This window comes from Pan paniscus, chromosome 20 (assembly GCF_029289425.2).
Source record: "Pan paniscus chromosome 20, NHGRI_mPanPan1-v2.0_pri, whole genome shotgun sequence".
In the NCBI taxonomy this organism is placed as follows: Eukaryota; Metazoa; Chordata; class Mammalia; order Primates; family Hominidae; genus Pan; species Pan paniscus.
Genome location: NC_073269.2, coordinates 45,257,835 through 45,282,611, shown reverse-complemented (window position 1 = coordinate 45,282,611; position 24,777 = coordinate 45,257,835). Strand labels below are relative to the sequence as shown.

General features: G+C 47.3%; 1 protein-coding gene across 4 annotated transcripts in view; it reads left to right on the top strand.

Annotated features, from left to right (window-relative positions):
- The first annotated feature begins 8,666 nt into the window (after nt 1–8,666).
- The window catches only part of FBXO17 (F-box protein 17), a 35,175-nt gene continuing 19,064 nt past the window's right edge, over nt 8,667–24,777 (top strand). Inside the window, exons 1-2 of one of the 4 annotated variants that reach the window (XM_008964652.4) lie at nt 8,667–8,788; nt 9,580–9,849. Coding sequence is in view for 3 of the 4 variants with exons in the window: in XM_063600252.1 (XP_063456322.1) it covers nt 9,454–9,865 (412 nt within the window). In the remaining variant the exon portion in view is untranslated. Of the gene's footprint in view, nt 8,789–9,424; nt 9,866–24,777 lie in introns of those variants that run through there. The other 3 variants (XM_063600252.1, XM_055103592.2, XM_008964654.5) reach the window with 3 other exon arrangements.

Sequence of the window (24,777 nt, the reverse complement as noted above, 5' to 3'; positions counted from 1 at the left end):
AATCCCATTAACGAGGGGCCCACCCTCAAGAGCTAATTACCTCCTGAAGATCCCACCTTTTAATACCATCACACTGTGGATTAGCTTTCAACACAGAAATTTGGGTAGACACAAACATTCAGGCCACAGCACAAATATTTGACATCTGGCAAACACTGACTTATAAAAAATCTATGCCCAGGCTCACACCTGGAATCCCAGCACTTTGGGAGGCCAAGACAGAAGGATCAGTTGAGGCCAGGAGTTTAAGACCAGCCTGGGCAACCTAGTGAGACCTCGTCTCTACAAAAAATAAACAAAACATTATCCAGGCACGGTGGTACACGCCTGTAGTCTCAGCTGCTCGGGAGGCTGAGAGGAGAGAATCACTTGAGCCAAAGAGGTTGAGGCTGCAGTGAGCTATGATTATGCCACTGAGCTCTAGTCTGGGCCACAGAGCAAGACTCTGTCTCAAAAAAAGAAAAAAAATGCTATGCCCAGTGTTCCCCCGGGAAGTATTATTTGCAAAGTCATGACCTGAGCCCATGGTTTTCAGACATCCCCTGACACCAACAAGCAACTCCCCAGTCTCTACTGTCTGGATTCAGCAGGGTCGATGCCAGGGAGGACCAAAATCCCAGAATCATGGCAGGCGGAGAGCACAGAGGGCCAACACCTTTCAGTGAGGTGCAATTAACAAAACTTAATATATACAAAGTCTTAGGAAACCTCTGCCCAGAGAAGGGGGCATCTGAGTGTAACTGTGTTTCTTGTGCTTGTGAATGGGGTATCCTGGGGTGGTGATTAAGGGCTCCGGGGTCAGACCAGACTTCACCGAGGTTTTTTTTTTGTTTTGAGATGGAGTCTCACTCTGTCATCCAGGCTGGAGTGCAGCGGCACGATCTCGGCTCACTGCAACCTCTGCCTGCCCGGTTCAAGCGATTCTCCTGCCTCAGCCTCCCGAGTAGCTGGGGTTACAGGCATGTGCCACCACACCAGGCTAATTTTTGCATTTTTAGTAGAGACGGGTAAATTTTTGTATTTTGAGTGATCCACCCACCTCAGCCTCCCAAAGTGCTGGGATTCAACGCGTCAGCCACCGTGTCCGGCCATCGTTTTTGTTTAAAATATTTTTTAACACCACAGCTTCTTTCACATATTAATTTACTCATTCATTCCACACATATATATATATATATATAATTTCTTTTTTTGAGACAGAGTCTTGCTCTGTCACCCAGGCCAGAGTGCAGTGGTGCGATCTTGGTTCACCGCAACCTCCACCTCCCAGGTTCAAGTGATTCCCCTGCCTCAGCCTCCCAAGTAGCTGGGATTACAGACATGTACCACCATGCCTGGATAATTTTTTGTATTTTTATATTTATTTATTTATTTATTTATTTTTCTGAGATGGAGTCTTGCTCTGTCACCCATGCTGGAGTGCAGTGGCACTCTCTCTGCTCACTGCAACCGTTACCTCAATTCTCCTATCTCAGTCCCCCAGGTAGCTGGGATTACAGGCACCTGCTACCACGCCTGGCTAATTTTTTGTATTTTTAATAGAAATGGAGTTTCATCATGTTGGCCAGGCTGGTCTCAAACTCCTGACCTCAGGTGATCTACCCATCTAGGCTTCCCAAAGTGTTGGGATTACAGGCGTGAGCCACTGCACCCGGCCTAGGCTTCTCTGTTTCTTAGCGCTATTGTCTCTACTTGTTTCTTCAGGGTAGCAAAGGTCCCTATTCCAGAGAGTTGCTGGAAGAATTAGATGTGATACTGTACCTAGATCTCTTAGCCCAGAACCTGGCACTTAAGATTTTATTTTATTTTTATTTTTTTCTTTTTTATTTATTTATTTTGGCACTTAATATTTTAGAACTAATAATTATAAAATGTGATTAGATAACAACTACTAGAATGATGACCACTATTATTATAAAAGAACTATGGTCCGAGCCAGACATGGTGGTTCACGCCTGTAATCACAGCACCTTGGGAGGCCAAGGTGGGAGGATCACTTGAGGTCAGGAGTTCAAGACCAGCCTGGGCAACATAGCAAGACCACAGGCGTGGTTGCTGATGCCTGTATTCCCAGCACTTTGGGAGGCCGAGGATTACTTGAGGTCAGGAGACCAGCCTGGCCAACACCAGTGAAACCCCATCTCTACTAAAAATACAAAAAAATTAGCTGGGTGTGGTGGTACATGGCTGTAGTCCCAGCTACTAGGGAGGCTGAGGCAGGAAAATTGCTTGAACCTGGGAGATGGAGGTTGCAGTGAGCCAAGATCATGCCATTGCACTCCAGCCTGAGCAACAGATCAAGACTCCATCTCAAAAAAAAAAAAAAAGCCCAGGCATGGTAGCTCACGCCTGTAATCCCAGCACTTTGGGAGGCCAAGGCAGGTGGATCACATGAGGTCAGGAGTTTGAGACCAGCCTGGCCAACATAGTAAAACCCCATCTCTACTAAAAATACAAAAATTAGCCAGGCGTGGCAGAGTGCACCTATAATCCCAGCTACTTGGGAGGCTGAGGCAGGAGAATTGCTGGAACCCAGGAGGTGGAGATTGCAATGAGCCAAGATCGCACCACTGCACTCCACCCTGGGTAACAGAGTGAGACTGTGTCTCAAAAAAAATTTAAATAAATAACTATGGTGTATGGTAGACTGAATAATCCCCCCTTCTGCCAAAATTATCCAGGTCCTAACCTCTGGAATTTGTGAATGTTTCCTTATATGGCAAAAATAACTTTGCAGATATAATGACGTTAAGGTGGGTGGGGGGATCTTTGTTTTTTAGAGACGAGGTCTGCCTACGTTGCCCAGGCTGGTCTCGAATTCCTAAGCTAAAGTTATCCTCCTGCCCCAGCCTCCCAAACTGCTGAAATTACAGGTGTGAGCCACCACACCTGGCCGAAGTTATAGGTTTTGAGACAAGAAGATTATCCTGGAGTATCTAGGTGGGAGGCAACCCAGACCCCCACACAGCCTCCTGTGACACCCTTGCAGACAGTAGTCTCTCCAGGTGGCATGTGGCTTGAGAATTTTTTTGGAGCTTACTCTATGAGTCTGTGCCTGTCTAGGTGTGGTGGCTCAAGCCTGTAATCCCAGCACTTTGGGAAGCTGAGGCGGAAGGATTGCTTGAGCCCAGGAGACCAGCCCTGGGAACATGGTGATACCCTATCTTTACCCAAAAAAAAAAAAAGCCAGGTGTGGTGGTGCACACCTGTAGTCCCAGCTACTTGGTAGGTTGAGGTGGGAGGATCACTTGAACCCAGGAGGTCGAGGCTGTCATGAGCCATGATCATGCCACTGCACTCTAGCCTGGGCAACAGAGCAAGACCTTGTCTCAAAACAAAACAAAAAAAGTGTGTGTGTGTGTGTGTGTGCCTTCAGTTCTGTGTGTGTGTGTACCTGTCTCTATCCCTACCAGGGGTTGTGTCTCTATGTCTCTATTTATATCTAAATGGATATTTTTTGTGCCCTACATTTTCCAAGAGGATTCCTTGCAAGTTTCCTTTTTTGTTCAGAAGATATTCCTGGCCAGGCGCGGTGGTTCACACCTGTAATCCCAACACTTTGGGAGGCTAAGGCAGGTGGATCACATGGTCAGGAGTTTGAGACCAGCCTGGCCAATATGGTGAAACTCCATCTCTACTAATAATACAAAAATTAGCCAGGTGTGGTGGTGGGCGCCTGTAATCCCAGCTACTCAGAAGGCTGAGGCAGGAGAATTGCTTGAACTCGGGAGGCGGAAGTTGCAGTGAGCTGAGATGGCGCCACTGCATACAGCCTGGGCGACAGAGAAAGACTCTGCCTGAAAAAAAAAAAAAGATTTTCCTCTATCTGGTAAGCTTTTAATTTTTAACTTTCTGCCCTCCAACCATGCACATCTTCACAGTGCAGATGTACCTCTAATTGATTAACTGGGTCCCTTGACAGCCATCACTAAGGCAAAGCTGGACTGCTTTGTTTTGGGCATTTCTTTTGTCTTCTAAAGGCTCATAATGTAGGAGTCTGCAGGGCCAGGCTCCCAGCTGAGTGTTTCGAGAGGATCATCCCAGGAGTTGCCACCGACGCAGGATTTTTCTCAGCCACATTGCTGGCCAGAGACCTCTGGCCAGCAATGCCACTGCCCAGGCCTTGCACTGTTCCCAGGTTTGTTGCAGGAGGCACCCTGCCCACTCAGCCCACCAGGGCACAGCTAGATTGCACTCTGGCATGGATCCCACAGCCACCGTGACTTTGTGCTCAGTCCCTGGTGGGAGGGGGTGTGTGAGCCAGCAAGTGTGGGGTCCCACTGGCCCCTGCAAGCACTGACACAGGGGCAGGCTCCATGTAGGGTTTGTGGCTGGACCAGGTGTGTTGCAAGCGGCTCCCACTGTGTACTCTGGCGTTCAGACAAGGAGAACACAGCGGCACCCAAACAGGGAAGCCCATGACCCTGAAGTCCCAGAGGTGGTGTTATAGCATGATAACAGCTCTGTTAGTCCCTCCACAGCCTGACGAATGGAGGCATGTTAGTAGTTCTGTCATGTTGCCCCACTCTGGCCTGTAGCTCCAGGGCTGGCCTGGTCTTGACACTGCTTTCTGTTGCATGGGGTGGCCGCTAGGCACCAATCGGGGGGAGCTATGGTGCTGCTGCCTTCTTCGTACCTACATTCGGCAGGGTCCCAAGTTCTTGTCCCACGTCCAAGAAGAACGAGATCACACTTACAATCCAAGGGTGAGAAGGGTGGAGAAGAGTTTTATTATTAAGTGACGTAAAAGCTCTCAGCAGAGAGGGGATGTGAGGGTAGTCCCCCACCTGAAGTCAGGTGGTCTCTCCCTCAGTGTGGCTGGGTCTGGGGCTTTTATGGACTTAGAATGGGGGAGTGCATGCTGATTGGTTTGTGAGTATGCAAAAGAGGCTAAAACAAAAGCACCATTCAAAGATGGGCATGACAGTGTAAAAAACCAATTACGGGCTGGGTGCGGTGGCTCACACCTGTAATCCCAGCACTTTGGGAGGCCAGGGCAGGCAGATCACCTGAGGTCAGGAGTTTGAGACCAGGCTGGCCAACATGGTAAAACCCTGTCTCTATTAAAAATTCAAAAATTAGCCAGGCATGGTAGCAGGCACCTGTAATCCCAGCTACTTGGGAGGCTGAGGCAGGAGAATTGCTTGAACCCAGGAGGCAGAGGTTGCAGTGAACCAAGATCATGCCACTGGACTCCAGCCTGGGCAACAGAGCGAGACTCCATCTCAAAAAAAGAAAGAAAAGAAAAAAAAAATTAGGGAAGGGTAGGTACATGTAAAATAGATGAAGGGTGGGGAGGAATCAGAGGAAAGTGCACCAAACAGGAAGACAAGTTCTCATTCTGGTCTGTGGATTTATCTGAGACTTGCAGCTTGGCCTTCAGGCTTAAAACTGTCTTTGGCTTGAAGATGAGGTTTCACTGGGGAACCACCCCTATCTGCCAAGGGATTTGACTGCCTCCTGCCACTATCACCACCACAGATAACCACAAGCCAGGATATTAATGTGATGGATGATGGGCCCAGGCAATGCACTGCACAAGGTAAGGGACTGTGAGAACACGTGCCCTATAGTGTAGGCCATCTCTCCAGAGGCTGGAAAGTTAGATTTGTATGTGACATCCGTCCATTTTTCACTGTTTGCAATAATTGCACCATTTTTTTTTTGAGTCGGAGTCTCACTTTGTCGCCTAGGCTGGAGTGCAGTGGAGCAGTCTCAGCTGACTGCAGCCTCTACCTCCTGGGTTCAAGTGATCTTCACACCTCAACATCCCAAGTAGCTGGGATTACAGGCATGTGCCACCACTCCAGGCTAATTTTTGTATTTATATTTGTATTTTTTTATATTTATTTATTTTTGAGACAAACTTTTGTTCTGTCACCCAGGCTGGAGTGCAGTGGCACGATCTCAGCTCACTGCAACCTCCGCTTCCTGGGTTCAAGTGATTCTCCTGCCTCAGCCTCCCAAGTAGCTGGGACCACAGGTGCCCTCCACCACATCTGGCTAATTTTTGTATTTTTAGTAGAGACAGGATTTCACTATATTGGCCAGGCTAGTCTCAAACTCCTGACCTTCTGATCCGCCCGTCTTGGCCTCCTAAAGTGCTGGGATTACAGGAGTGAGCCACTGCACTGGCCCATTGCACCATTTTTAAAACACAACACCTGACCAGTAACTGCAGAAAAATGGGCAAAGGTGATTAATGACAAACTATGTAGAAAGAAATGCAAATAGCTCTTAAACACATGAAAAGATGACCAATGTCCTCATCTTAGGAGAAATGCGAAGGAAGATACCAGGGCAATACCTTGTTTTGTTTTCTTTTTACTTCTTAGATAGGCAAAGATGTAAACTTTGTTTGTTTGTTTGTTTGTTTTAAGACAGAGTCTTGTTGTGTTGCCCAGGCTAGAGTGCAGTGGCACAATCTCAGCTCAGTGCAACCTCCGCCTCCCGGGTTCAAGCAATCCTCCTGCCTCAGCCCTCCTAGTAGCTGGGATTGCAGACACATGCCACCACACCCAGCTAATTTTTGTATTTTTAGTAGAGACGGGGTTTCGCCATGTTGGCCAGGCTGGTCTCAAATTCCTGACCTCAGGTGATCCGCCTGCCTTGGCCTCCCAAAGTGTTGGGATTACAGGCGTGAGCCACCGCGCCCGGCCTGTTTATTTGTCTTGAGATAGAGTCTTGCTCTGTCACTCAGGCTGGAGTACAGTGGCACCATTACAGCTCGCTGCAGCCTTAACCTCCCAGGCTCAGGCGGTCCTCCTGCCTCAGCCCCCCAAGTAGCTGGAACCACAGTCACACACCATCATAGCCAGGTAATTTTTTAATTTTTTGTAGAGATGGGGGTCTCACTGTGTTGCACAGGCTGGTCTTGAACTCCTGGTCTCAAGTGATCCTGCTGCCTCCCAAAGCACTAGGATTACAGGCATGAGCCACCGTGCCCAGCCAATGTAAACATTTGATAACACATCAGATTGGCAAATGTCAGGGCCTCCTAGTTCAGTTCTTCATGGTTGATGGGAATGACAGTTGAGGTTTTATTGTGATAGAAGGCTTTAGATTTAATTGGGTAGAAACAGGCCTTGCTCAGCAGAAAGAGCTGCAAAGTAGGCACATCAGCCTGCACCATGTGAGGAGACACCAGGAACAAATGTGACTCCGAGGGAAAGCACGACCAAGACCATAAATAAAACCTCTCTTCCTGTTCAGATCCAAGCACATGGACAGGCTCTGAGTGACAACCGCATTCAGTGGGCTGCCCTGCTAGAGGTTCCCCAGGCCTCTCCACCGGTCCTGAATCATCAGCCTTCCTGAAACTGGCTCTGACCTAAAGCCGAAACCTCAGCAGGTCCGAGGCGGTTACCAGGGCTCCTTATATTGGGTGAGTCAAATCACACTCCCTGCAGGAAAGGAGTCTAAAAACTAGAATACCAATAATAAAGAAACAAGGCCAGATGCAGTGGCTTATGCCTGTAATCCCAGCATTTTGGGAGGCCAAGGCAGGCGGATTGTTGAGCTCATGAGTTCGAGACCAGCCTGGGCAGCATGGTGAAACCTCATCTCTACAAAAAATACAAAGATTAGCCGGTCATGGTGGCGTGCCCCTGTAGTCCCAGCTACTTGAGGGGCTGAGGTGGGAGGATCACTTGAGCCCAGGAGATCAAGGCTGCAGTGAGCTGTGATCATGCCACTGCACTCCAGCCTGGGTAACAGAGCCAGACGCTGTCTCAAAAATAAATCAATAAATGAAAAATAAACAATTCCACTTTTCGTAATAATAACAATAATAAAGAAACAAGCTCAAATCCATGGGTATCAGCACACTGGTGACACGTGTCAGCACAAGTATGCATTAGCTTTGTAATCATTATAATAACACACAATTGCTTTGTCTATTTGTTAAGGTATTTACAACAATCGCAAACATCTGACATTAGATTTGGGAAGGCTTTAAGCGATGGCCTTTGGAAGGAATGTTGAAATGATTAGGGAAATCTGGTTTCGAGGAAGACTTAGAGGAACAACTGTTTAATGTTTTATCAAAGAACAAAGATTAGTTAGTATTCTCGTCCCTACATACACAAGCCCCTGGATGTCAGAGAATTGAGCAGCATGAAGAAATGGCTACTTACGGCCAGGCGTGGTAGCTCACGCTTGTAATCCCAGTACTTTGGGAGGCCAAGACAGGCAGATCACCTGAGGTCAAGAGTTCGAGACCAGCCTGGCCAACATGGCCAAACCCCCTCTCTACTAAAAATACAAAAATTAGCCAGGCATGGTGGCGCGTTCCTGTAATCCCAGCTACTCGGGAGGCTGAGGCACAAGAATTGCTTGAGCCCGAGAGGTGGAGCTTGCAGTGAGCCAAGATCTAGCCACTGCACTCCAGCCTGGGCAACAGAGCGAGACTCCGTCTCAAAAAAATAAAATAAAATAAATAACCCCCCCAAAATCCGGAATGCAAAACAAACCTAGGCCTACGCCTTTCACATAAGGAACTGCGTGTGGATCTGTGCTAAAAACTCTACCAATAATACAGTAATTTTACAACCCACAGCAGAAAATGCTTTCAAAGGCGGTTGTTACAAATAATGTAATAGTAGTCAAATTAGCGTTGGCTCTGAGTCCAGCACTGTGCTCCGCGCTGCACACGCAGTCTCACGCCGTCCTCACGATGGCGCTGTGGGGCCTGGCTGAGGTTTCTAGGGGAAGGGGCTTTAGGGAATCCAGGCTCTCTGGCTGTGTGACCCCTCCAAGCTAGCGACTTGGACTACGTGCAACAGACCAGGTATCTCTGGACTTCAGTGTCTCGGGAGAGGCGTCCATGAGGAGGTCATGCATACAAAGCATTTAGCACAGTGGCAGATATGAGCCAGTGGGCCTGGAGAATGATTTACCAGCGTGGGGGAGGCCTGGCTTCCAGAAAACTAGCTCTGGGGTGTCTGAGATCAGTCACCTTGAGGTCCCTGGTGCAATCTAGGGCCATCAGAAGGGACTGCAAAGACCCAAGGGCAGAGGTAAAGGGAGAAAATGGGTCGCGGCCCCAGCCTGACCGAAACTGAACCTCCGGATTAATTCAGTTGTCTATAGCTGGGGGGATGGGGAGGACAGGGGAGTCCTAAGGTGGAAGGGTACAGGTTTGTCATTGCCACAGAGAGTGCGTGTGGTGAAGGGATTTAATTTAAGATCAGCCCCGGGCTTCTGAGAATCTGGCCCTGGGAAGCAACGTAAATACAAGAAAATCCCTGTGGCCAGGGACTTTGATCCAGGTGTTTCGAATCAGGCCCTGGGTCGGGCTCACAGCTAAGCGGTTTACCAACCGTGGACCTATGCAGGATCCCATAGATGTGAGGGGTGGAGACGGCCGCAAGCAGGAGGCCAGAACCACAAGGAAACGGAATTTGGGTGGGGGTGGGGAGCTAGGACCAGTCCCCCCGCGGGGGCGTCTTGGGGATGTGGAACTCGCACACCCAGAGGAGGTGGCTCTCCCAGGGGTGGGCCCCGGATCCTAGGGGCGCGGGGCTGGCCCCGCTCCCCGCCGGCCTCGCGGCAACTGGGCCTCCCCCTCGCTGCACGCAGCCCTCCCAGCTCCCCCGCCCGCCCTCGCTCCCGCTGGGCCCCGCAGCCGGAGGAGGGGCGGCCTCCCGCCCCCGCCCGCTGGATCTCAGAGTCGCCGCCCCCGGCGCCGGGCTGCAGCCGCCACGCCCCGGGAGAGGACAGACCGCCCAGACCGCCGGTCCCGGGGCCCCCTGGGCCACGCCGATCACGGGGAGCCCCTCGACTGCCTCCCAGAGCAAAGTGGGAAAGGGAAGCTTAGCCCGCCGCTGCCGCCTCCGAGCAGCCCGCCAGGTGAGCGCCGGGACAGGTAGGGGACCCAGGTCGGGACCCAAGCGTCAGTCCCGTTCTCGCCCACAGCTGGGGCGCCCCGGGAAGGATTCCCGCGCCAGGCCCTGCCCGGAGGGGCGGGTCCCTGGGAGTCCCATAACCCGCAGCGTCGCTTCCCCGGGCACTCCCTCGGCCTGAGGCTCCTTTAAACCCAAAGTTATACAAATGCACGTTAGAAAGCCCTAAATCTGGAAGGGCTTTGCTTTGAACGTGGGTGTTCGAACGCCCAGGCCTCTCCATCCCTGCGCTCGTCCGCGGAGGCCACCATCCAAAACCCCTGCCAAACGCTGCAAACCAACACGTGGGCGCAACAGCCCGGGGAAGGCCAGGCCGCTTTTTACCGTTGCTGGATTTTCTGTCTTCTGGCCGTCAGTCCCTTCGCAGAATCTGTGAATCAGAAGCCTTGGAGGGCGGTTTCTCGATTTAGCAACTTGGGCACATTATGTGTTTCGCTGCGGCCCCAACCCTCAATTTAAATTTTGTTCTGCCAAGTTACTTTTGCAATGTTCAGTGATATGTTCTAAAGCTCTGTATACTGCCTCTTCAACTTTAGACAGCGTCTATTTACTCCATATTTTGAAAGACAAATATTATGGGAGCCTAGTTGTAAAATAAATAATACTTCTTTAAAAATGTTCCAGTAATACACGACACTCAGACACGTAGGACAGGACAGAGCTTTGCATGGAAAACAACACGCCTTTAAACAACAACCTCTCCCTCACCACCGCCCCCAACCCCTGTCGGCCAAATACATTTTTTTGTTAACTACATTACTTTTCAAAAATGGCAAGAAGTAACTCGTGATCGCTGGTGCCTCGTTTTTAACTTTTTCCACTTTTTATTCCTCGTATCTATTTCCAAATCTTTACAGCATATTTTTGGATTGTTATTTCTTATTTCATCAACTTTTAGACAACGCGTCCATGGATCCCTTGCTAAAAATAGGAGACAACTTTGATCATCTCCGTGGTTCCTCCTCCCTATATAATCACCTCCTTGTATAGTCAGGACATTACTTTCGGCTTCTCTATTGGCTACTTTTCTAACATAAAATAATTTTTTTAACTTGTATTTATTGTTCCATTAAATATACCTAGTATCTGTTGACTCTCTTTTTGTAAGGCTTGGCTAAGGAGCTTCTTTTTAAAAAATATATTTTTAGGCCGGGCGTGCGCGGTGGCTCACGCTTGTAATCCCAGCACTCTGGGAGGCCGAGGCGGGCGGATCACCTGAGGTCAGGAATTCAAGACCAGCCTGGCCAACATGAAACCCCGTCTCTACTAAAAGTACAAAAATTAGCTGGGCGTGGTGGTAGGCGCCTGTAATCCCAGCTACTCAGGAGGCTGAGGAAGGAGAATCGCTTGAACCCTGGAGGTGGAGGTTGCAGTGAGCCAAGATTGTGCCATTGCACTCCAGCCTGGGTGACAAGAGCAAGACTCTGTCTCAAAAAAAAAAAAAACTATATATGTACATATATATATGTGTGTGTATATATACGTGTGTATATATATATATGTGTATACACATATATATTTGAGACCCTGTCTCAATCAAATCAAATCAAATCAAATCAAAACTGTGTTGCCCAGGCTGGAGTACAGTGTCGTAATCATGGCTCACTGCAGCCTCAACCTCCTGGGCTCAAGAGATCCTCCCACCTCAGCCTCCTGAGTAACTAGGGCTACAGGTGCACGCCCCCCGCCCCAAACCCCACTAATTTTTTTATTTTTTGTGGATATGGGGTTTTGCCGTGTTACCCAGGCTGGTCTCGAACTCCTGGGCTCAAGCCATCTGCTCGTCTTGGCCATCAAAAGTCCTGGGATTACAGGTGTGAGCCACCGGTGCCCAAACAAAAAGATATATTTTTAAAATAACATTTTTGTATTTATGTAAATATTAATTTCTTCAATTCTAATCAAATTCTACATATGGCTTAGAAATCAAATAGAAAAGTTTGCCTTAATTTTTTTCTATAATAAAAGTAATGTAATCTCTTTTAGAAAACTGGAAAACGAAGCGTTTTAGATTAAAAGAGATGAGTGAGACCTGCCACCCCCACTGGTGTTTGAGCCCCCACGGGGATCTTGTTAGGAGGAAACAGCCACAGAAGACCTGCTAGAGACAGTAGGGGAAATTGTTCACGGAGTGGGTATTGAGGGCAGAATGAATTTTTGAGGCAGAATCTCTCTCTGTCGCCCAGGCTGGAGTGCAGTGGCACAATCCCGGCTCACTGCAACCTCCACCTCCTGGGTTCAAGCGATTCTCCTGCCTCAGCCTCCCTAGTAGCTGGGATTACAAGCATGTGCCACCACGCCTGGCTAATTTTTTTGTATTTTTAGTAGAGATGGGGTTTCACCGTGTTGGTCAGCCTGGTCTCAAACTCCTGACCTCGTGATCCACCCGCGTTGGCCTCCCAAAGTGCTGGAATTACAAGCGTGAGCCACCACGCCTGGCCAGGTTGCCCTTAATCTTAGGAGATTCATTAGGAAGTACTGAAGAGTAGTTCATCAAGGCCGCCAGGCGCGGTGACTTATGCCTGTAATGCCAGCACTTTGGGAGGCTGAGGAGTTCGAGACCAGCCTGGCCAACGTGTTGAAACCCTGTCTCGACAAAAATAAAAATGTAGCAGGGCATGATGGCGGGTACCTGTAATCCCAGCTACTTAGGAGGCTGAGGCGGGAGAATAGCTTGAACCTGGGAGGTGGAGCTTGCAGTGAGCCGAGATCGCGCCATTGCACCCCAGCCTGGGCGACAAGAGCAAAACTCTGTCCAAAAAGAAAAGAGAGAGCGCAAATATGGCAAAATGTGGAGCAGATAGTGATGTTCATTTGATTACTCTTTCAACTTGTCTATAGAATGAAATTTCATAGTAAAAATTGGGAGAAAATAAAGTAAGATTATTTTGAAACAAAGAAAGAGAGAGAAGACATGTATACAGTAGCACAAACTATGGAGTCCAATATACCAAGATTCAAATCCCAGCAGGTTTTTTTTTTTCTTTGAGATGGGGTCTCACTCTGTCGCCCAGGCTGCAGTGCAGTGGCACAATCACAGCTCACTGCAACCTTGACCTCCTGGGTTCAAGCAATTCTCCTGCCTCAGCTTCCTGAGTAGCTGGGATGACAGGTGCGTGCCACCACACCCAGCTAATTTTTATATTTTTAGTAGAGATGGGGTTTCATCATGTTGGCCAGGCTGGTCTCGAACTCCTGACCTCAGGTGATCCACCTGCCTTGGCCTCCCAGAGTGCTGGGGATAACAGGTGTGAGTGAGCCACTGCTCCCGGCCTAGTTTTTTTGTTTGTTTGTTTTTTTCTATCATTCTTTTCCCTTGGTCCCAGCTTATAAAACCCACCATTCTCTTACTACCCAGTGGGGGTCTCAGTCTGTTTCGTAGAATGGAGGCTGCCCCATTCAAGAATCTTGAATAAAAGCCCATTAGATCTATAACTAAATTTGTTGTAATTTTGTCTTTTGACATGGCTCTGTTGCTTCTTTGTTGGGTGACCTTGGGCACGTTGCTGTCATCCTCCAAGCCTCAGTTTCCCCATGTGCCTACTTCATGGGGTGGTTTGAGGCTTCTGTGAGATTTTGTAAAGCAATTCCCACATGCCTAGAGGAAAGTAAGTGCTCAGTTAACAGTAGCTGTTAGTATTCTGTGAAGGCATCTCCTTAACTATTATAGCCTGTTCACCTATGACTAACACTGTCAACATAACTGCTGCAGCTGGGCCCTTTCTTTTTCTTTTCTTCTTTTTTTTTTTTAATTGGCACAGGGTTTCACTCTCACCCAGGCTGGAGTGCAGTGGCACAGTCTTGGCTCACTGCAGCCTCAACTTCCTGGGCTCAAGTGATCCTCCCACTTCAGCCTCCCGAGTAGCTGGGACCACAAGTGCACACCACCATGCCTGGCTAATTGTTAAATTTTGTTTGTAGAGACAGGGGTCTCACTATGTTACCCAGGCTGGTCTTAAACTCTTGGGCTCAAGCCATCCTCCTGCCTTGGCCTCTCAAAGTGCTGGGATTACAAGCGTGAGCCACAGCACCCAGTCACCACTCATTTTTCTAGGGATAGATTTGGAACTTGGTATTTTCTTTTTCCTTTTGCAAATTCAACGAATGATCATGCCAGAGGTTCAGTTTTTGTCCTGCTGTGTTTCGCCTTGTTTTTTCCTAAGCGTGTCTGTCCTTATCCCACATTCTTCTAGTCTCTGATGGCAGCATATGGAGGTGCCCACGTGGACTCCTCCAATCCCATAGCTGGGTGTTTGCTGCTAATCATAGTAACTCCTCACAGTGGCAGCAAACATTTGTTGAGGGCCAGGCCCTGATCTCATGAAATTTCCCTACAACCGTGAGGGGCAGGGGTTGTTAGAGGTCCATCATCTCTGATCCAAAGCTCTTGGGGCCGGATGCATTTGGGAATCTAGACTTTGAATTTTTTTTTTTTTTTTTTTTGAGACGGACTCTCCTTTGTCACCCAGGCTGGAGTGCAGTGTTGTGATCTTGGCTGACTGCCACCTCCACCTCCCAGGTTCAAGCCATTCTCCTGCCTCAGCCTCCCAAGTAGCTGTGATTATAGGCATGCACCACCACACCCAGCTCATTTTTGTATTTTAGTAGAGATGGGTTTCACTATGTTGACCAGGCTGGTCTCGAACTCCTGACCTCAAGTGATCTGCCTGCCTTGACCTCCCAAAGTGCTGGGATTATAGGCGTGAGTCACCATGCCCAGCCTAGACTTTGAATATTAAGCAAGTCATATGGAGCCCATTTGGTATGTTACATAAGTCCCCTAGTAGGGCTGAGGAGCATTTGTGTAATCAAACACTAATAGACCTTCAGTGAAATGCACGTTCATTCTCAGGGGAGTAACTAAAGACTATACAAAACCTCATGACAGCTCAAGTCAGCTCCTGCCACCAAATGGGTCTGGGAAAAACTGTTGGTTTTCTGAGCTTTTGAACATGTAGATTGTGGATGACAGATGTGGACCTGCATATTTCCCATCTTGCAGAAGGGACATCCTCACACACGAAGAGAGAAAGGGCCAGCCGTGGTGGCTCACGACTATAATCCCAGCACTTTGGGAGGCTGAGGTGGGCAGATCATTTGAGGTCAGGAGTTCTAGACCAGCCTGGCCAACATGGTGAAACCCCATCTCTACTAAAAACACAAAAATTAGCCAGGCATGGTGGTGTGTGCCTGTGGTCCCAGGTCCAGAAGAGGCTGAGTCAGGAGGATCGATTTAGTCCAGAAATTGGAGGCTGCAGTGAGCTATGATCGCGGCCATGCACTCCAGCCTGGGCAACACAGTGAGACCCTGTCTCAAAAAACATTTTTTTTTTTTTTTTGCTTTTGATAATCATTCATGTTCTGGGTACTTGTGGCTTATTCCTTATTTTGTATTTGTATTATTTATAATATTTGTATTTGCAATATTTGTATTATTGTGCTATATAGTAGTCCATCTTATCTTATTAATGACTTATTTGTATGTGCTACAGTGGACAGGCATCTGGGACTTTTCCAATCTGAAGCTGTTAGGAACAACACCACCATGAATATTCTTGTATGTGTTTTCTGGCTCTGGGGTGGAGTTGCTGGGTCATGGGGCAGGCACATTTTCATTTTTACTTCAGTAAAAAATGTCCAGTGGGCCAGGCACAATAGCTCATGCCTATAATCCCAGCACTTCGGGAAGCCAAGGCAGGAGCTCAGGAGGTTGAGACCAGCCTGGCCAACGTGGTGAAACCCTGTCTCTACTAAAAATACAAAAATTAGCAGAGCATGGTGGCAGAGTAGCTGTAATCCCAGCTACCTGGGAGTCTGAGGCACAAGAATCACTTGAACCCAGAAGGTGGAGGTTGCAGTGAGTCGAGATCATGCCACTGCACTCCAGCCTGGGCGATAGAGTGAGATTCAGTCTCAAAAAAAAAAAAAAAAAAAAAAAGCCCAGTGGTTTCCAAAGTGATTCCAAATGGATTCCACCAGGAATGTATGGGAGTTCTCTTTGATAGTATTTTTAGTGAATTGCAGTAACATTGCACTGTTTTGTGTTTGCTCATTTTCTTTTTTCTTTTCTTTCTTTTTTTTTTTTTTTTTTTGGAGATGGGGTCTCACTCTGTCACCCAGGCTGGAGTGCAGCGGCGGGATCTCGGCTCACTGTAGCCTCAACTTCTGGGCTCAAGCGATCCTCCCACCTCAGCCTCTCTAATAACTGGGACTACACACACACGCCACCATGCCCTGCTAATTTTTTTGTAGAGACGGGGGTCTCACTATGTTGCCCAGGCTCGTCTTGAACTCGTGGGCTCAAGCGATCATCCCACCTTAGCCTCCCAAAGTGCTGGGATTACAGGCGTGAGCCATCGCACCTGGCTGTACATTTGCTTTTACATTGTCAAGGTAGAAACATCTACAGTCTGTTCTGTTTCCATATTTAAGCCCTACATGCTTTAACTGCAAAGTTTGCTGTGTTTTTTTAATCAGCTTTTTTGAGGTGTAATTTACATACCAAAAAATTCAGCCCTGTTAAAGTGGACAACTTTGTGGCTTTTAGTGACTTTACAGAGTTGTGCAACCATCACCACCGTAACAAAGCATGTTCATCACCCCCAAAATATCCCTTGTGCCTATTTGTAGTCACTCTGTTCCCAGCCTAGCCCAAGGCAACTACTAATCTACTTTCTGATCAAAAAGATTTGTCTTTTCTGGTCATTTCATAGAAGCACATCATATAATATGTGTCCTTTTGCATCTGGCCTCTTTCATGTAGCATATTGCTTTGGAGTTTATTCATACTATAGCATGTTTATTCCTTTTTATTGCTTAAAAATATTCTATTTTGTGGACATGGCACATTTTATGTATCCATTCATCAGCTAATAGACATTTGGAGTGTTTCCAAATGTATAAAGCTGCTATGAACATTAGCATATGAGAGTTTGCATGGAGGTAGAAGGTGTATTTTCATTTCTCTTGGGTAGATAATCTAGTCGTAGAATTGCTAGGTCTCATATAAGTTTATGTTTAACTTTTTTTTTAATTTTTTTTTTTTTTTTTAGAGACAGGCTCTTATTCTGTCTCCCAAGCTGGAGGGTGGTGGCGCATTCATAGCTCACTGCAGCCTAGAACTCCTGGACTCAGGCGATCCTCCTACCTTGGCCTCCCAAAGTGCTGACATTACAGGCATGAGCCACTGCACCCAGCCATGTTCAACTTTTTTTTTTTTTAGAGACAGAGTCTTGCTCTGTTGCCCAGGCTAGAGTGCAGTGGTACAGTCTTGGCTCACTGCAACCTCCACCTCCAAGGTTCAAGTGATTCTTCTGCCTCAGCCTCCCGAGTATCTGGGATTACAGGCGCCCACCACCATACCCGGCTAGTTTTTGTGTTTTTAGTAGAGATAGGGTTTCACCATGTTGGCCAGGCTGGTCTCGAACTCTTGACCTCAGGACTCCCAAAGTGCTGGGATTACAGGTATGAGCCACCGAGCCTGGCCTCAACTTTTAAAGAAACTGCCTAATGGTTTTCCAGGTTGGCTGTACATCTTACATCCCCACCAGCGATGCCTGAGGGTTCCAGTTTCTTTATATCCTCGACTACACCTGTCAGTATCGTCAGTTTGAGTAATAGCCAGGGTAGTGGGTATGAAGTGGTGTCTCATTGTGAATTTAATTGGCATTTCCCAGCTGGGCATGGTGGCTCATGCCCATAATCCCAGCACTTTGAGAGGTCAAGGAAGGAGGATCCCTTGATCCCAGGAGTTCAAGACCAGCCTGGGCAATATAGGAAGACCCATCTCTATAGAAAATTCAACAATTAGCTGAATGTGGTGGTGGGTGCATCTGTAGTCCCAGCTACTTGGGAGGCTGAAATGGGAGAATCACTTGAGCCCAGGAGGTTGAGGCTGCAGTGAGCCAAGATCGTGCCACTGCACTCCAGCCTGAGCAACAGAGAAGACCATATCTCAAAAAAAAAAAAAAATTGCATTTTCCTAATGACTAATGAAGTGGAGCATCATTTCATGTGCTCATTACTCATTTGTATATGTTCTTTGGTGAAATGTCTACTCAAATCTTTTGTCTTTCTTTCTTTTTTATTTTTATTTTTTTGAGACGGAGTTTCACTCTTGTTGCCCAGGCTGGAGTGCGATGGCGTGATCTCAGCTCACTGCAACCTCTGCCTCCCAGGTTCAAGCGATTCTCCGGCCTCAGCCTCTTGTGTAGCTAGGATTACAGGCTAATTTTTTGTATTTTTAGTAGAGACAGGGTTTCACCATGTTGGCCAGGCTGGTCTTGAACTCCTGACCTCAGGTGATCCACCTGCCTCAGCCTCCCAAAGTGCTGGGATTACAGGCGTGAGCCACTGCGCCCGGCCTTTTGTCCATTTTTTAACTGGTTTATCTCACTGAGTTTTATGAGTTCTTTATATATTCTATACACAAGTGCTTTATCAGATATATAATGTGCAAGTACAAAAGTTTTAACTTATGATAATGTCTAATTTATCCAGTTTTTCTTTTATGAATCATAGTTTTTGGTGTTGGATCTAAAAAATCTCTGCTTAACACAAGATCATGAGATTTTCTCCTGTTTTCTTCTCAAAGTTTTATAGTTTTAACTCTTAAATTTAGATGTATGATTAATTTCATGTTGATTCTGGTATGAGGTAATAGTCTAAATTCATCTTTTTGCATATAGATTTCCAGTTGTCCCAGCACCATTTGTTGAAAAGAGTCTTTTTCCCAAGACAACCCGTAAGTAAAGCCAATGTAAAGAGAATGCCCCTAGCCTCCAGGTCAAAAGGATTCCTTTTTTGTGAACTTTATCAAATAGCTGTAACACAGATACAGTTTTATGTTTTTCCTAGAATTTCTCATAGCTTTAATTTTTCCATTTTGACAGAGGCGTTTTTCTGTTAGTAACTCATCCAATCCATTTCTTTGGATTTCTTTTTCTTCTTGTAGACATTCTTCCTTTTATAGTATCCTGTTCTTACTCTGTTTAGAACATCTTTGCAAATCTTAAGTGTTCCCAGGACTAGCTACATAATTTGCATGGCCCATTGCAAAATGAAAATGCAAGGCCACTTGTTCAGAAATAATTAAGAACGTTGAGGCCAGGCTCGGTGGCTGAGGCCTGTAATCCTGGCACTTTGGGAGGCTGAGACGGGAGAATCATTGGAGGCCAGGAGTTTGAGACCAACCTGGGCAACATAGTGAGACCCCATCTCCACACACACACACACAAAATTTTTAATTTAAGAGAATGTTGGCCGGGCATGGTGGCTCATGCCTGTAATCCCAGCACTTTGAGAAGCCGAGGTGGGTGGATCACCTGAGGTCAGGAGTTCGAGACCAGCCTGACTAACATGGTGAAACCCTGTCTCAACTAAAAATACAAAAATTAGCCGGGCGTGGTAGCGCACACCTGTAGTCCCAGCTACTCAGAAGGCTGAGACAGGAGAATCGCTTGAACCCAGAAGTGGAGGTTGCAGTGAGCCAAGATCACGCCACTGCACTCCTGCCTGGGTGACAGAGTAAGACTCCATCTCAAAAAATAAATAAATAAAAATAAATAAATAAATAAATAAAAAGAATGTTGAGGCTGGGAGCAACGGCTCATGCCTGTAATTCCAGCACTTTGAGAGGCTGAGTTGGGCAGAGTGCCTGAGGTCAGAAGTTCAAGACCAGCCTGCCCAACATGGTGAAACCCCGTCTCTACTAAAAATACAAAAATTAGCTGGGAACAGTGGCTCATGCCTGTAATCCCAGCACTTTGGGAGGCTGAGGTGGGTGGATCACCTGAGGTCAGGAGTTCAAGACCAGCCTGGCCAACATGGCGAAACCTCGTCTCTACTAAAAATACAAAAATTAGCCTGGCTTGGTGGTTTGTGCCTGTAATCCCAGCTACTCGGGAGGCTGAGGCTGGAGAATCGCTTGAACCCAGGAGGTGGAGGTTGCAGTGAGCTGAGATCATTCTGTTGCACTCCAGCCTGGGCAACAAGAGCAAAACTCCATCTCAAAAATAAATAAAAATAAAAATACTAAAATTAGCCAGATGTGGTGGTGGGCGCCTGTAGTCCCAGTTACTCGGGAGGCTGAGGCAGGAGAATCACTTGAACCCAGGAGGCGGAGGTTGCAGTGAGCTGAGATTGTGTCATGCACTCCAGCCTGGGCGACAGAGAGAGACTCCATCTCAAAAAAAAAAAGAAAAGAAAAAGAATGTTGAGATGGCCACAGTGGAGCATTGAAAAGAGGGTGGGCCACATGTGAACGCACAGGTTGCATGCCCATGAAGCCAGCCCTGAGTGTACCAGTTAGGGTTTTTTCTTTTCCTCCATGTTCTTTTGGTCCTGTGAATTGTCTGTTTCCTCTGGGGTCAGTTCACTTTCCTTCTGCTTGTTTACTTAAATGTTTCTCTTTCAGGCTGCTAGTTTTCTTAAACATCTGATGGTCCTTGCTATCCAGTCACTTTTTCAAACAAGAGGCTGGGTGACTGATTGTGGTTTTTTGTTTGCTTGTTTTTAAGTCACTGGTATGACATTTGGGGCTGTTATAAATACAGTCCTTTCCCACTGGCCTCTTGGTCAAGTTGGATGGATGACTGTGAACTCTGTGTTCTGTGGACAGCACTTGATCATGTTAGCAGGGACGAAAACAGTCTTTGTGCTGGGAGCTCACTCCCGGATGCCAGATGGGGAGGGCTTTACTCAGTAACACCAGCAGCATCCACACTTCCCAGGGGCTGCATGCAATTTTTTTTTCTTTTCTTTTTTTCTTTGAAATGGGGTCTCACTCTGTCACCCAGGCTGGAGCACAGTGGTGTGATCATAGTTCACTGCAGCCTCCACCTCCTGAGCTCAAGCACTCCTCCCACCTCAGCCTCCCGAGTAGCTGGGACTACAGGCACTTGCAACCATGTCTGGTTAATTTTATATTTTGTAGAGATGGAGGTCTTGCTATGTTGCCCAGGCTGGTCTGGAACTCCTGGCCTCAAGCAATCCCCCTGCCTCATTCTCCCAAAATGTTGAGATTACAGGCATAAGCCACCATGCCCGGCCAAAAGAGTTAAAAATTAATAAGGGATGGGAAGCTGAGGCAGGAGAATCGCTTGAACCCGGGAGGCGGAGGTTGCAGTGAGCCGAGATCACGCCACTGCACTCCAGCCTGGGTGACAGGGTGAGACTCCGTCTCAAACAAACAAACAAAAATTAATAAGGGAGAATCGGGTAGAGGAAAGTATTCTGAAGGTATGAAAAGGAAACCATTCTGTGTAAACTTTTTATAAGATTGACAATACCAATACCAGGTGCTGGCAACTGCAATGCATATAGAATTTTTGGGAATGCAGATGGCACAATCATGCTGGAAAACTGCTGGGCATTTTCTTGCAACGTTAAATATACACCTGCCATGTGACTCAAAAATTCTACTCCTAAGTATCTACTCAAGAGCAATGAAAATGGCTGGACGCGATGGCTCACTCTTATAATCCCAGCACTTTGGGAGGCCGAGGCAGGCAGATCACTTGAGGTCAGGTGTTTGAGACCAGCCTGGCCAACATGGTGAAACCCCGTCTCTACTAAAAATACAAAAATTAACTAGGTGTGGTGGCGCACACCTGTAATCCCAGCTACTTGGGAGGCTGAGGCAGGAGAACTGCTTGAACCCGGGAGGTGGATGTTGCAGTGAGCCGAGATTGCACCACTGCACTCCAGCCTTGGTGATAGAACAAGACTCTGTCTCCAAAAAAAAAAAAAAAAAAAAAAGCAATGAAAACATATGTCCACACAAACACTTGTACATGAATATTCATAGCAGCCTTATTCATAATACCCCTAAGCTGGAAACAACCCAAATGTCCATCATACTGAGTGGATAAACAGGTTGTAGATTATGTGTTCAGTGGACTATTACCCAGCAATAAAAAGGAATAGACTACCGATTGATACACAACAAGTGGATGGGCCAAGCGCGGTGGCTCATGCCTGTAATCCCAGCAATTTGGGAGGCCAAGCTGGGAAGATCGCTGAGCCCAGGAGTTCAAGGCTAGCCTGGGCAACATAGCAAGACCCTGTCTCAAAAAAATTTTAAAAATTAGCCAGGCATGGTGGGGTGCACCTGTGGTCCCAGCTACTTGGGAGGCTGAGATGGGAGGATTGCTTGAGCCTGGGAGGTCATGGCAGTAGTGAGCTATGATGGCGCCACTGCCCTCCAGCCTGGGCAACAGAGTGAGACCCTGCCTCAAAAAAAAAAAAAGTATGAGTGAATCACACGGACATTATGCTGAAGGAGAGGACAAATAACCCTAAGCCATGCCTACAACTCAAGGAATATTACAGGCATGAACCACTGTGCCTGGCCCAGATGCCTTCTTCACAAGGAGACACATACTGTGTGTATCAGTCAGGATCCAACCAGGAGACAAACCACACAGTAATTTAAACAGTGATTGTTTAATATACAGAATTGTTAACTATAATAGGGGATTTGAGTAAGAGGAACTGGTTACTAAGAAATAAAGAGAATGCTAACAAATGTAGAAATAGACTGGGCACAATGGCTCACACCTGTAATCCCAGCACTTTGGGAGGCGAGGCAGGTGGATCACGAGGTCAAGAGATCGAGACCATCCTGGCCAACATGGTGAAACCCCGTCTCTACTACAAAAAGTAGCTGGGCGTGGTGGCATGTGCCTGTAGTCCCAGCTACTCAAGGAGGCTGAGGCAGGAGAATAGTTTGAACCCAGGAGGCAGAGGTTGCGGTGAGCCGAGATCTTGCCACTGCACTCCAGCCTGGGTGACAGAGAGAGACTCCATCTCAAAAAAAAAAAAAAAAAAAGAAAGAAAGAAAAAGAAAAAAGAAAGAAAGAAATAGCAGATACAAGGAGCAACCACTCCTCCTAAGTCTAAGATAGCCCGAGAAAGATGAGAGCCCCAGGCTGAGACCCCGACCTTGCTGGAGTAGTCTTGGCCATGGCTCACCGAAGGACAAAGGCATCCCTATGGTGCGGCACCAGTAGAATGCGGCAGAAGTCCATCCAGTAAGATGGTGGGGAAAGCAGCTGACAGGGAAGTGTCTCAGCTGAGGTGGGTGCTGCTGACTGCCATATTTCAGGAGCCATGTGCCAGAGAAACTTCCTGACACTAAAGAAACCGCACGCATGTAGGAGTCAGAGGCTGGAGAAGCATGCTCGCTGCAGGAGTAGCTGCCCTGCAGGAGCCAAGTCTGGAAACTGGAAGCCAAACCCTTTCCTCCTACAACGTCTCTCCAGCGCCCTCTACTGAAAAAAACTTAGCATCATGTCAGTCAGCAAAGGAAGAAGATTTAAAGGGCCAAACTCCAATTATTATTTATTTATTTATTTATTTATTTTTTTGAGACGAAGTTTCGCTCTTGTTGTCCAGGCAGGAGGCAGGCGTAAGCCACCGTTCCCGGAGCTTTTTTTTTTTTTTTAACAGCGTCCCTGGGTGGGCTAGAACCAAACTCCAGTTTCGCAGCTTAGAACAATGAGGTCGTAGGTTGATAGCCGACACTCTATATGATTCCATTTACGTGAAATTATAGAAAAGAAAAATTGAATTTATAGTAACAGAAAGCAACCGGGCACGGTGGCTCACGCCTGTAATCCCAGCACTTTGGGAGGCCGAGGCAGACGGATCACTTGAGTTCAGGAGTTCAAGAACAGCCTGGCCAACATGGTGAAACCCTGTCTCTACTAAAAATACAGAAATTAGCCGGGTGTGGTGGTGCGCACCTGTAATCCCAGCTACTCCGGAGGCTGAAGTAGAAAAAATCTCTTGAACCCGGAAGGCGGAGGTTGCAGTGAGCCGAAATCGCGCCCCTGCACTCCAGCCTGGAGGACAGAGCAATACTACGTCTCAAAAACAAAACAAAACAGAATAGTAGTTGACTTTGGGTGGGAGTGGGGAGGTTGGCTGGGAAGGGATAAACCTTTTGGGGCAATAGAAATGTTCCATATCGGCTGGGAGCGGTGGCTCACACCTGTAATCGCAGCACTTTGGGAGGCCGAGTTGGGTGGATCACCTGAGGTCAGGAGTTTGAGACCAGCCTAGCTAACATGTGAAATCCCATCACTACTGAAAATATAAAAATTAGCTGGGTGTGGTGGCGCACGCTTGTAATCTCAGCTACTTGGGAAGCTGAGGCAGAAGGATTGCTTGAACTTGGGAGGAAGAGATTGCAGTGAGCTGAGATCATGCTACTGCACTCCAGCCTGGGTGACAGAGTAAGACGCCATCTCAAAAAAAAAAAAAAAAAAAAAGATTTAAAATCAATTGAAATAAAATTGCTACATTTTAAACAGATACAATTAATAAAACGTAACTAATAAAGTAAAAATAATACTTTATAAAATGAACACAGTTAATTGAGGCTGCTGCTGTGTTAGTAAAACCTGTTCAATACAATGAACCTTGAAGATGAAAGTATATTATCTGGGCCATGCGCAGTGGCTCACGCCTGTAATCCCAACACTTTAGGAGGCCAAGGCGGGAGGATCACTTGAGGTCAGGAGTTCGAGACCAGACTGGCCAACACAGTGAAACCCCGTCTCTACTAAAAATACAAAAAATCAGCCTGGTGTGGTGGTGCGCACCTGTGATTCCAGTTACTCAGAAGGCTGAGGCAGGAGAATTGCTTGAACTTGGGAGGCGGAGGTTGCAGTGAGCAGAGATCATGCCGTTGCACTCCAGCCTGGGCGACAGAGCAAGACTCCATATCAAAAAAAAAAAAAAAAAAAAAAAAAAAGTGGCCGGGTGCAGTGGCTTATGCCTGTAGTCCCAGCACTTTGGGAGGCCGAGGCAGGTGGTTCACCTGAGGTCAGGAGTTCAAGACCAGCCTGGCCAACATGTGAAACCCTGTCTT